This window comes from Callorhinus ursinus, unplaced genomic scaffold (assembly GCF_003265705.2).
Source record: "Callorhinus ursinus isolate GAN/ISIS: 27379988/994484 unplaced genomic scaffold, GSC_fseal_2.0 scaffold9, whole genome shotgun sequence".
NCBI classification, from domain to species: domain Eukaryota; kingdom Metazoa; phylum Chordata; class Mammalia; order Carnivora; family Otariidae; genus Callorhinus; species Callorhinus ursinus.
In genome coordinates, this window is record NW_027397071.1 from 16,709,013 (window position 1) to 16,722,581 (window position 13,569).

At 37.1% G+C, this 13,569-nt stretch overlaps 1 protein-coding gene across 2 annotated transcripts in view; it reads left to right on the top strand.

The window, feature by feature from the left end:
- Positions 1–13,343, top strand: part of DPH5 (diphthamide biosynthesis 5) — a 34,658-nt gene extending 21,315 nt beyond the window's left edge. For both annotated transcript variants that reach the window (XM_025872304.2, XM_025872305.2), the window contains 4 exons: positions 5,973–6,093; positions 8,807–8,846; positions 10,659–10,762; positions 12,326–13,343. In XM_025872304.2, the coding sequence (XP_025728089.1) occupies positions 5,973–6,093; positions 8,807–8,846; positions 10,659–10,762; positions 12,326–12,534 (474 nt within the window). In that variant the 3' untranslated portion in view covers positions 12,535–13,343. The remainder of the gene's footprint in view (positions 1–5,972; positions 6,094–8,806; positions 8,847–10,658; positions 10,763–12,325) is intronic.
- Positions 13,344–13,569: the final 226 nt, after the last annotated feature.

Consider the following 13,569-nt stretch of genomic DNA (forward strand, 5'->3'; position numbering starts at 1 on the left):
AGTCGTGCCAAATCAGAATTGCTTTCATTTACCATTGTTTCTGCTTTAGAAGAATTGTTTTAAAAAACAACTTTATTTTCCTTGATAATAAGTGACATATATACTTATAGCAAATTGGGAAAATACAGTAAGTGTAAAGAAGGACGTGCAAGCATCTGTAGTCCCACTACCTAGAAGTAACCAAAGTTAGTTACTAGTTTGGTTTATTTTTTTTCGGTCTTCAGCTCTTATCTGTATACATTGACCTGAAGGTGACAAGCCCAATAAAGAAGAAATTACAAATTCTAGCATATTTTCTTTGTGCGGTATTTATCATTTCTTGTTATCATTTGTGTAATAGAACAGATTCTTTTTTTAAACTATGGTGACTAAAATGTGACTAAAATTGTGTTTGAGACATTTTAAAGGACAGATAAATGAGACAGTTCAGTGAACCCAGGTAGCAATGATTTCTGCATAAAAACAGCATCATCAGTTGTGGCTGACTTCAGGGAAAAGGTTGTATAATTTTCTCATCATTATGAAATGCTTCCACTTTCTCTGTTGCGTGAGTGACCTTAATTATTGCCATATGTTCCTCTGTTTATATAATACATTTCTACTTTGGAAAAAATGTATATTACTTTTAAAAAGTAACAACTCATTTCCTTCCTTTTTTTCATAATACAGCACTCACTGTGATAAACAGCATTGTTTTGGCCTTGTAGTAGTTCTTACTGGTAGTTTTCAAAAGCATTGAATTGATTTCATTGTTGTCCAGGAACTAATGTAGAAATGATAAAACCTAACCTAGTACAGAGAACACTAAACTAGGTAATAAAGAGATCTGCGCTCTACACTGCTACGTAACTTTAGAAGAACTCATCTAAGTAAGCTCCCTGTTCTTTTAGTAACTTCAGAATTATTTTGACCACCTGCTGATCATGGGCGTATTAAGAATGTTTTTCTTTCTATTTCCACTGTAACTGTCTTTGTTTTGTTTTGTTTTTTTGTCTTTTAGATTTTATTTATTTGAGAGAGAGAGAGAGAGTGCATGTGCAGGGGGAGGGGCAGAGGGAGAGGGACAAGCAGACTCCCTGCTGAGCGGGGGCTGCCCCCATGGGGCTCAATCCCAGGACCCTGAGATCATGACCTGAGCCAAGGTCAGACGCTTAACCTACTAAGCCACTCAGGAGCCTCTCAACTGTAACTGTTTTTAGTCAGTATTTTAATAGCCACTTTACTGTCATTCTCTTCCACCTAATAGTTCTCTTTTTATCCCACAGTCCTGGCAAATCCTCATCCTGTACACAATATTCAGTTACTTTATGTGTTGGGCATATTATAAACTTCTTGGTTTACTCATCTTCACATCTTCCATTGCACTTTATCACAGTGCCATGCAAAAAATCAGTATGTGACAAATATTTGCTGAGTTGGCTTGCTTATTTATGTACTTATCTTTTCCACCCCACCCCAAGTTGATTTATCTTTAGAATTATGTGCTTTAAATTAAAATTCTTTCACTTAATTCATATGTGGATTCTCTCATATGTGATAATATAAATTTTGTGGCTCTTTTGTCTTCAGCTTTATCTATGTACCTAGTATGTGGCCATGTGCATAATCTTTTTTAGTGTCAGCCATATCAGTGTTATATCAGTGTTAAGAAAAATGCATGTGGGAATTCATTTTTATTTTTTTATTTTTTTTAAAGATTATTTGAGAGAGAGAGAATGAGAGATAGAGAGCACGAGAGGGAAGACGGTCAGAGGGAGAAGCAGACTCCCCGCCGAGCAGGGATCCCGATGCGGGACTCGATCCCGGGACTCCAGGATCATGACCTGAGCCGAAGGCAGTCGCTTAACCAACTGAGCCACCCAGGCGCCCTGCATGTGGGAATTAAAAAAAAAAACAAAAAACAAAAAACTCTAAGACCAATATTTTGTATAGAAAACTAGTAACTCTTGAACATGTGGTTTTGTGGTACATTTTTTGACAACTCTACTGGGTCAGCTTTCTTTTACTTAACAGATTTAACTGATCTGATTTAGGATTTATGTTTATATATAAAAGGTACATGTAGGGCTTCACAAAGTTCTTATAAGCAAGTTAAATTTTCTAATTTTTCTATATGTGATGGTTTTTTTTTAAGATTTATTTTATATTAAAAAGAGTGCACAAGTGGTGGGGAGAGGGAGAGGGAGAGAATCCTCAAGCAGACTCCCTGCTGAGCGCAGAGTGTGATGCAGGGCTCAATCCCAGGACCCTGAGATCATGACCTGAATCAAAACCAAGACTCAGACACTTAACCAACTGAGCCACCCAGGCCCCCCAAGATGTTTTTAACTTAAAAATCACAAACTATTTTTTATTTGAATATAAATGACAAAAGCATTAAATCCTAATTATAGGGGCGCCTGGGTGGCTCAGTCGTTAAGTGTCTGCCTTGGGCTCAGGTCATGATCCCAGGGTCCTGGGATTGAGCCCCACGTCGGGCTCCCTGCTCCACGGGAAGCCTGCTTCTCCCTCTCCCACTCCCCCTGCTTGTGTTCCCTCTCTCGCTGTGTCTCTCTCTGTCAAATAAATAAATAAAATCTTTAAAAAAAACCTAATTATTAAGTGGATTTTACAAAACATCTATGCTTATTAAAGGACGTAGTGGTGGCAGTGAGATGAATTAGAGGTTATTAATATTCAGGCAAGTGGCAATGAGGACTCAAAGTAGTGGTAAAAGAAATGAAGTCAGTTCTAGATAAATTACAGAGCTGGCATTGACAGGAATTGTCACATGGTAAGCTTTCAGGAATTAGATACTTGTTAAAAGCAAGTCAGGCAATGGCTATTTCTAGATAATTGCTTAATGCCATGCTAAATATTGCCCAAGGGTTCTCAACCTCCAGTAGATTCATACCATCTTGCTCTTTCCCCATGATTAACTTCCCCCATCTTATCGACCCTTTAAGATTGAGATTGCGCTTATATCCTGTCTTCAGAAGTCCTCTTCAGGTGCTTTCCAAGTGGGAGTAATGCTCAACTCTTTCAATACAGTCTTTATCTCATTTTTTATAATTATTATTTACTACCTAATATTTGTCTTTCTTGTGCATCTTTTTTAGGTATTGCCTTATCTGTAATTAAATGGGTCATTTTGAGTTTTTATCTTCAATAGATGAAGACATAATCCAATATCAAGTTAGATAAACTGCTTTCTTTATAACTTCAGGTTAAAACCAAAAAAGACCCTGTATTTATCTACGTTCTTAGAAAACAGCTCTTTTTTGTGGTCTCTAAATTTAGATTTGCATCAATAATGTTTTTGGGGGAAAATGATCACAGCCCAAAGGCTAACATTTATAAGACCGTGCTTAGACTTCTGCAGCCGCATTCTCATCACTGTATGATTTTACTTCAGTTTCTTTATGGTTTACTGGTATGTCCTTGGATTGTGAAACACAAAGGACTGATCTTTCTGTTCTTTGAGAGACTGACATCTTAAATGGTGAAACTGTTTGCATAATGTTCCAGAATTCATTGAAGTTTGCAGCACAGCCATGAGAATGGTTACACTCTATAAATCAGGGTCCTAGAAAGCAGTGCTTATGTGAGGCTTTCTTTAATCCCCCAAATTATACCATTCCAAGAAGCTTTTCCACAGCATGCTGCAGCTAGTGTTTATATGTGACTAGCATCTCAATTCGCTCTTAAATAGAATTTACCTTCATGAGTATATTTCCATGACTCTTAATATATTGAAGACCTATTTAAAGGGTTTATTTATGGTTGCATATGTAATTTTCTTTGAGTAGTTTTCTTTTTTCCAGAGTAATACTAATTTTCAAAATCTGATCAGAGATGCCAAAAATCCTTTTTAGAATGTAAACAGTTAAACTTGTCAGAATCAAATCATACGACAATAAACATCAACAACAACTACGTCGCTTCAAGTATTTGGTAATATTTTTGAGCTCAGTCCAGTAAGGGAAGCGGTTGGATAATAGCAAGACACAGCATTTTAGAAAATTTTCATATCATTATTATAAACATCATTGTTATTATATCATCAAATCCCTAACATTTATTGTTTTTACTATGTGCAGTGTACTAGGCACTCTACACACTTTGTCATTTAGTTCTTTTTAAAAAAGCACATTATTAGGTTTATAGTTATCCACATTTTACAGGGGAGTATCTCTCGAAAGTTGGGAAGGTTACTTGTCCATGATCACCAAGCTAGTAAGAACCAGAGCCATGACTCCAGAGCTTTTGCGTGCTCTGTGAGATATAAGCAAGACTACATTCTACATGAAGGCCAGAGCTCTGGTTTGCTTCTCACTTTCACACCTGTGCATAGCATAATGCCTGGCACCTAGTGGATGATGTATAATAAGTATTTTTTAGATAAATTTGCTTCTCATAGAATAATAACAATGGCAGAACCCTCCAGGAAGGCTAGGCCTCGTCCTTGTAGTTTGGGTGAATATATTCCAGGAATCCCATATTAGAACACATTGGAACTCATCAGTTGGATGCATTTTCACAGAGAAACATTGTATGTGGCAAAAAGATTCAAGACTGAATTCTTGCAGTTACATGGGTCCTTCTACACTGATCTGACAATTCGACTGCCACTGGATGGCGTGGCTTCCATAGACTTTTTAGACAGTTTTCAAGTGGACTTTGGGAATAAAGCTCGGTAGGTAAGCTGGAAGTTGTGGCCATGAAAGGGACATGATGGGCTTTCCCTTGGGAACTCAAGAGTCACCATTAAGAGTATTGGCTAGAGTTTTTAGGACCTCAGTGTACAAAAAATGAGAAAAGTTGAGCTTTTCTAGGGATGGAAGGATGGAGGACCCTGAATGGCCCAGCTTTTCTGTTTCCTTTCTTTCTGCCTCCCCCTTACCTCTTACAGCAGCTTCTTAAAAGTGATTTGAGAAGCCTTAGGATGATAATCCCTTCCACAGGCTTAGAAAAGTTCAGTGACATCCTGCAGTCGCACAGCTATTCCAATCACAGTTTGTGGCAGGGGACTAGATTTGACTCCCCATGTCTAGAGCTTTACAGCTTTCCAGCTCTATTATACATTCTTTCAAGCACTGTTTAAATCGGATAATTAAATCTTTATGTAACAACTTTATTGTTTTATCTGAATAACTTTACATGTTCACAACCTTATGAGTAGGAAGGACAGTATGTTTTTACTCTTCCTGTCTTAGAGATCAAGACTTAGAGCCATGTCACACAGCTAACAAGTTGCAGAACCAGGACGTAAAACTGGATTTTCTTAGCATGAGATCCGGAGTTGGGCTCACTTTAAGTGAACTGTGCAGCCAGACTAGAAGCCAGCTGGAGCCAAGCAAGCCTCTTGGTTGTGTGATGGTCAAGTGGGATGGGTGGGCCACTTGGGAAAGGAGGAGGTTTAAGCTCTCAATGGAGGGAACACATAGTGGGTAAAATAAGGGGGTAGGTTTTGTGAACTAGCTGCAATGAGTGTACAACATGTGAATTTTACTGAGCTGACAAGGTGGAAAGGAGCACTTCCTTGGACCTGGGTTGGAGTCTTTCTCATTACTCACTAGATGTGTAACCCTAGGCAATTCAGCTGGATCTTTCTGAGCCTTCGTAGTCTTATCTGTAAAGCGAGGATAATAATATTAATCTACGGAACCCTGCTCTGACTGCCCAAAAGCTTTCTTTGCTTGTTTCCTTCTGGGTTCTTCTGTGTCAGTATTTTTAGCGGCTACATAGCTGAATCATGACCTGGTTACATATGTTGCAATACTGAATGCTGAAACCCTGGAAGCACTACTGGAAGGGCAACAGAGAAAGAGACACCAGCTGCCAGGGACTGAAGAGAACATTTATTACTCTCATGACAGATTTGATCCCCAACCAATCTCCAGTCTGGTTCTCACTTTCTGTTTTGGTGGTTATCTTTGAAATAGTAAGTAGTGAATTGTTCCATTGTTAATTAATGCTTTTATTTTTTCTAGTTGTATAAATTTGGAGAGACAGTTTCTATTGTGTTTTGGACAGACACTTGGAGACCAGAAAGCTTCTTTGACAAAGTGAAGAAGAACAGAGAAAATGGCATGCACACATTATGCTTACTAGGTAAGGGTTTGGGAATTGCCTTGAAGTCACAATATGGAGTTGTCATAGTCTCATTTTGTTCTGCAGATAACTAGCTAGAGGTAAGAAAGGACCCAGTCCAGCCACTCTGCATGCTACACACTTTCCCATACTCTCTGGGAGATATACATTTTCTGCTCCAAACACCACATGGGTATTCATGCATACCATAGTGCATGCTCCTCCCCTCTTATGTCCTAATGGATTCTCTCCATCATTCTGTATCTTACCCATTTATCCATCAGGACACTGTTGTCAGTTTACTGCAGTTCAATAGACCTGCAGTAAGCATTTATTTTTACCAAGCACCATCCTATATCTTCCTAGAGATGTTCTTTGAATACTACAGTATTGATGCTATCAGAATTACAGATCTGAAAGAGACTCTGGAGATCATCTTATTGAAGCCCATTTTATAGATGAAGTTGAGGCCCAGAGATATTAAATCATTTGCCCACTGTGTTACCCAGTTTTATCAGTGGCAGAATTGGTAGAATCAAGATAACCTGTCATTCAGCTTTTTACTGTATCTTGCTGTACTTTATGTCCTTTGTAGAGTTAGGTTTTTTTTGGAATACTAAGGAAATACTAGACATGAGTCCTGTCCTCAGGGTTTTGAAATGTAGTTGCTACGTACACTAAAGTTTAAAGAACAATTAAATTCTGTTATATGGAGAGGCAGGAAGGACAAACCAGAACTTCGGGTCTTGAATTCTCTAAGAGCTGCCCCTTTTCTTGGCTTTCCTGGGAAAAGGCAAACAAGGTTAAACAATATATCTTCCTTGCTCCATGAACAAAAGCAGGAACAATGTGTGAAGTATAAGATACCATGATTCCAGATCCTCAAACCATAGATCTCGTCATTTAATCATCTGGAATTCTCATCATTTAAATTAGTATATATTTATTGGATGCCTGTTACGGTCCAGACCCTGTAGGGATTAATGAGAATATACCATGTTAGGAAACTACAGAGAATTTAAAATGTACTTGGAAAGACAAGATATATATGATACAATTAGAGATTAACAAAATATAATAATAACTATGTACATATTTCAAAGAACAAGGAGCTTTTGAGGGGAAGTTAACATAGGTTTTATGAAGAAGTTGGGACATATGCTACTGAAGGGGTACTTTAAGATGGGCTGGTGGGTGAGTGGTAGTAGAGCCACATGAATAAATTTATTCAGTAGACATTTATGGAGTATCTACTGGGTATTTTGCATTATTCTAGATGCTCCTAAGGTGAATAGGAGATGCTTATCTTCTAGCAAGTAGAAGTAGAAAGGGATACTTGTGGCCTGTGTGAAGACAAGGGAAAAATGTTAAGACTGGTCTGGCTTGATTTTTAAATGCAGTTCATTAAAAAAGCATTTATCTGTAAAAATTCTCCCCAACACTCTTTTAAAACCAGGTTCTGTAGAACATATCATTTAAAAAGTTAAAATATTGAACTAAAAACTTTATTACCACAACGTTTCAGAAGCTCAAGGTGACTAAACTAATAAATGTGTTGAATTTTAAAAAATCTTAATAGATACCATGTAAAGGAAGTCTTAAGTTGACATATACTTAATTGTACTACAGACCAGTTTCAATAACCAATATGAATTTTTTCTTCTATGTACTAGACAAGTAGAAATATTAAATTAATGATATTTTGAACCTGAAAAGTACATTCACCGCTGGTTCCAAGAACATTTACAAATACTTGTAAGGGATTAACCTCTGCTACATTTTCCTAGGAAACTCTTTTAGTCTCCTTTATAAGAACAACTTTGATAATCACTTAGGAAAGCTGTAGAAGTCTTTCAGAAAGACCCTACAGTTGCACTGTATTTATTTTTGCAAAAGCAAACTTTGGCTGAACCGTTTGTTTTTAGCATGTAGAACAGGAAGCAGCTGTTGCTCTTGCTGTTGTATACTGAGTTCCTGTGAGGATGTAGAGCGCCTGTGCTTTTTTACCTTTTACCAGATTGTTCGGCTGAGCATCAGTGATTAACAAGTGTAAAGAATCAAATATTTGTTACACTTGCATTCCAAGCTTCCAGGGAGCAGAGATTATGTGCATTCTGGCCCCTGTGGTAGCCCCGTCCCTGGCAGTCAGTGCTTGGGAAAGCCCTTTCATTGAAAGTATGAATGATATTAAAGTGCTTATTTGTAAGTTATTAGTCCTGTCTTACCCATTTGCAAAAAAGCAAAGGTTTCTTTTCAAAATGTGGTGAGAATTTTCTTATTACGTTACATGCATTAAAGCTTACATCCTTGTGCCTGAAAAATAGGTAAAGAATAGGAACATAACAAGACTTCTCAGTTGAGTCTATGTGGTTACCAGCTAGTAGAAATGAACACAATGATTTTGATGACCTGTTAGGTAGTGTATATGCCAATATTTATCAAACTCTTTCCTGTGTCTTCTTTTCCAAGAGGAAATTGGATCCTTTCAGGATGGTCTCAGGGCCAACCTCATGTTTGTTTTCTAATGATCTTTACACAACACAAGCTTCCATTCTTCTATTTCCATAAAAAAGTGGCTAGATACAAGTATGAGGGAAGATTGTCATAAGCTCTCAAATGAACATTTTGGAGACTTGAGAAGAATGTTTCCCAAAAATTTAGGTGACTCAACTGAATTTTACACACAGGGTTTTGGATAGTTAATTAAAAGAGAACTATTTTTTGCTTCCTACAGACATCAAAGTAAAGGAGCAATCTTTGGAAAATCTAATCAAGTAAGTTCTTATTCTGAGAATGTTTACATCTATTTTTAATTCCTTGAACAATAAATTCTACTTAAACAACATGAGTTTTAAAGATTGTTGAAAATCAGCTTTCAGGGACGCCTGGGTGTCTCAGTCTGTTAGGTGTCTGCCTTAGGCTCAGGTCATGACCCCAGAGTCCTGGAATCGCGTCCCGCATTGGTCACCTTGCTCAGTGAGGATCCTGCTTCTCCCTCTGCCTGCCGCTCCCCCTGCTTGTGCTCTGTCTCTCTCGCTCTCTGACAAATAAATAAAATCTTTTAAAAAAAATCAGCTTTCATTAACAGTTAAAAATTTAAACAATCTTATGAAATGAGAAAACACTGTGATAGGGCAGAGATAGCACATCTCACAGATTCAGTACTGAGACTGGTGGCTGGCACCTAATAGGCACTCTGTAATTTTTCTGGAATGAATTAATGAATTGGAAGTCAGAAGACATGGATTTGAGTCCTGAGTCTGTTCCTGGTTATGTGCCCTTAGACAAGTTACTTCGGTTTCTGAGTCATATTTTTCTCATATGTATAATGAGAATTATAATCCTTTTTTGGCCTATAGGGGCAATGTGCAATAGTACAGTAGCTACTACCCACATTTGACTAATGAGCACTTGAAATATGGCTAATGTAACTGAGGAACTGAATTTATAATTTAATTTTTTTAAGATTTTATTTGTCAGAGAGAGAGCACAAGCAGGGGGAGCGGCAGGCAGAGGGAGAAGCACGTTCCCCGCTGAGTGAGGAGCCTGATGCAGGACTCAATCCCAGGACCTGAGCCGAAGGCAGATGCTTAACTGACTTGAGCCACCCAGGCGTCCCTATAATTTGAGTATTATTAATACTCAACTTAGTTATTGGAAAAGTATATTTAGGATAACTTTAATATGTAAATCTACTTTTATAACCATGAATTTTATGGAATTTAAATGCAGATTAGGTATTCTAATGAAAATTTAATACTTGAATTAATATGTGCTGCAAGTATGAAATAGCAGATGTCAGAAACTTAGTACAAAAACAATCTCTTTAATAATTTTTATAGGAGTAAATGTTGAAATATATTTTGGATCTATTGGGTAAACTAATATTAAAGTTAATTTTGCCTTTTTTTTTTTTACCTTTTTTAATATGGCTACTAGAAAATTTAAAATTATGTTTGTGGTTTGCATTACATTTCTCTTGGACAGTGCTGACTTTAGAGAATTGTTTTGAGAGTCAGTAAAATATATGAACTGTTTTGTAAGCTACAAAAACAGTATTTTTATTATGCTCATTGGGCAGACATGGTAGGCTTCGAGCCATCAGAAGTAAACACATACAATCGTCCAAGATTTTCAGATATTTATCGCTTTAGTTTACTTTTCTTAGAGGAAGAAGTGAAAAGAGGAATATGTGGCTTAAACATGGTAATAAAAGTGAACACTATAGAACCTGATTAAGCAAGGATCTAGAACAAATTGCCACTTAACTTGAACTATTTTCGCCTAGGGTATCACTTAAATAACAGTAACTTTGACTTGAACATTTATCATTAAGTTGTTGGGCTTTTATTTCTGCCAGCATTTTAGTGAGATGAGAGGATAGTTGAAGTAGAAAAATGAAAAAAGCTTAAACTTAAAAAATTATGGTATTCATGCTTTAGTATGCTTAAAGTGGGTAATGTGCAAATGCTTCAAACAGAATATGGACTGTGGTACTTGACCATACCTGGGGGAATAATTGCATTAAAAATGTATTAATGTAGTTTCATGGCTGAGAACAGTGCCATCTAGTTTTATACTTACAGAGGAAGGAAGATCTATGAACCTCCTCGGTATATGAGCGTAAACCAAGCAGCCCAGCAACTTCTGGAGATTGTTCAGAATCAACGAATACGAGGAGAAGAACCAGGTACTCAAGGCCCTAAAAGGGTTCTCATATTCCCTACTGCTGCATTAAGATATGTACATGATACAACTTCACACACACACCACCACCACCACCACCACCACCACCACCACCAAGGAAGCAAGGGTCAGTGTGTTTGCACTGTACTTTTTCTTGTCATTTTTTAAATCAATTTTAACTTAAATTTCATAGGCTGAAAGTTGTACTGAAGGAAAAATAATGGAGTTCCTCCTAGGAAAATTAATACCATTCCAGAAAGTGAGGGTTTTTCACAAATTAACTGTAAATCAGATTTTATGTAAATATGTTAATATGTAAGTATTTAGGTAAAATGCAGAACTTCCTTTTTAGCCTTAATCTGTATATGGTGAGATCTATCCTGCAAAAAATACACTTATTCTGCTTTTCCTCTTTCACAACACTGAGACCAAGGATAGTCTTCTTCAGGATAAAAAGAAGAGAATTTATCCTTATAGTCTTAACACTTTGCCGCAAATGTGTACTGTGGACTTGGTTGGACCATTACACACCTTAATTATCACAGGAGACAGCATGCATCTACTGGAGATGGAGATAACTAAGTCTGTTTTCCGTACCAGACTGTATGTGGTATATAATGAAGTGTTGGTCATCAGTAAATCTTTATTGAGAAGTTCTTTAATGAAACTGTCATATTCTGTTATAAGGTGCTGACTGCCTTTGAGTACCTATCTCTTGATGGAAAAAGATACATGAAGAGATTCTTGAATGACTGTTGATTTTTTCTCATTAGTAGGCCTTGTTAAAGTCATGAAACAAATAATTTGCAAGGGTGTTCCATATTCATAATTTTGTACACTTAAGCCTAAACTTGCATGCCTGCTTGTTCTTGTAATATCATATGCCCCATTTTGATCATGTTCCATTGGGACAGCTTTCCTAAGTAAACAAAACCATCAGAAGGTTGGTACTTAAAAGCATAAGTAATGTCATAGCCTGTTATTTGTTCGGGGCTCTGTAGTTTACTAAATTCTTTCATGTCTGTTATCTTATCCCTTACAACCACCATTTAAGAAAGATAGTATTCTTGTTTTAAAAATGAAAAAACTAAAGTTTGACGTAGCTGATTAGATGGCCAAGCAAAAAATCAAATCTGTGTATTTATCTCATAATCCCCTTGTTTTTCTAATATATCTTGGTCAGTGTGAACATATCTCAAGCAACTTATTGAAAAAACAGGCAGGTAATAAACACTGTTCACTCAGAAGCTGTTTAAAGACAAATGCTATGCAATCGTAAAGAGTATGGATATACGTAATTGTTTATCAAGTCCTGAAAACTTAAATGAGGGCAAGCCTTTAGAATTCTGAAAGAGTAAAGTTAGGAAGTACCACTTTACACGTCAGGTAGTTCATATAATTTAGAAAAGCGTTAGATAAATCAATAGGTAATTGGTCTGTAATGATTTAAGGAGATTTAAGATATTTGGGGCTTCTTTAAATGTACTTTTTGTACTAATGTTTAAATGTTGGACAGGATAATGCATTTGCTGAATTGAACGGCACTGTTTTTTTCTTCTCTTAATAGCAGTCACTGAGAAGACACTCTGTGTTGGCTTAGCCAGGGTTGGAGCCGAAGACCAGAAAGTTGCAGCAGGCACTTTGCAGCAGATGTGTGCTGTGGACTTGGGAGGACCATTACACTCCTTAATTATCACAGGAGATAGCATGCATCCACTGGAGATGGAGATGCTAAGTCTGTTTTCCATACCAGAAAATAGCTCAGAATCCTGTTGATGAACTTCATGAACATAGACATTTTCTATTGTTAGATACTAATTTCAGTCATATATGCATGTACACATACTGTAAAATGAACAGTTCTTTTGGTTTACCTAATAATTATAAAGCAAGTGACCAAGAAGAGAGATGTTGATTCAACAATACTTGGTTTCCTGTGGCAGTGAGTTTTTTTTTCCCCCCTAGAACATCATCAATTGTTGCTGTATTAGTAGTTTTTCAGGATAAACACACATGGGGCAGACCAAGCCTGAAAACTTGCAGAGACATTCATAAACAGAGTTGTTTAAAAGCAGTTTTTACTTATGAAATGAATTTATACAACGTGGAACTTTCTTAAAAAGTCAGCTGTCCTGGGCACCTGGGTGGCTCAGTTGGTCAAGTGACTGCCTTCGGCTCAGGTCGTGATCCTGGAGTCCCGGGATCAAGTCCCACATCAGGCTCCCTGCTCGGCGGGGAGTCTGCTTCTCCCTCTGACCCTCTTCCCTCTCATGCTCTCTATCTCTCATTCTCTCTCTCTCAAATAAATAAATAAAATCTTTAAAAAAAAAAAAAAGTCAGCTGTCCTGACCATAAGATGAGTTGTCCTGATAGCAGTTGGTATTACTGCATATAAGCAGAGGTGGGAAGGATAAGTCCCACCCAACAGTCCTACTTACTTGAAGATCAGCTGAGCACATGCCACAAAATGACATCCTTCTGAATTGCCTTGTTTTGTTTAGCTGACATCCTAATTATGTGGTTCATATTCTGCTGTAGTTTGGAGGTTATATAATTGTTGAATTATAAATGTTCAGCCAGCCGTGTACAGTTGCTGTTTGGTTTTAAATAGCATCTTTCACATCCATCTTGACAAATGGAAAACTTACTACAAAATACAGTTTTAAAAAATTTAAATTTGGAGGCAGTGGGTTAGTCAAGATTTGTCATATCACTTAGCTCAGTTGATATGCCACTGTATGTATGCATGTAGTCACATTCTTTCTCCCAGTTGTAAATAGCACTCCATGTATTATATTTCATGACTGTAGA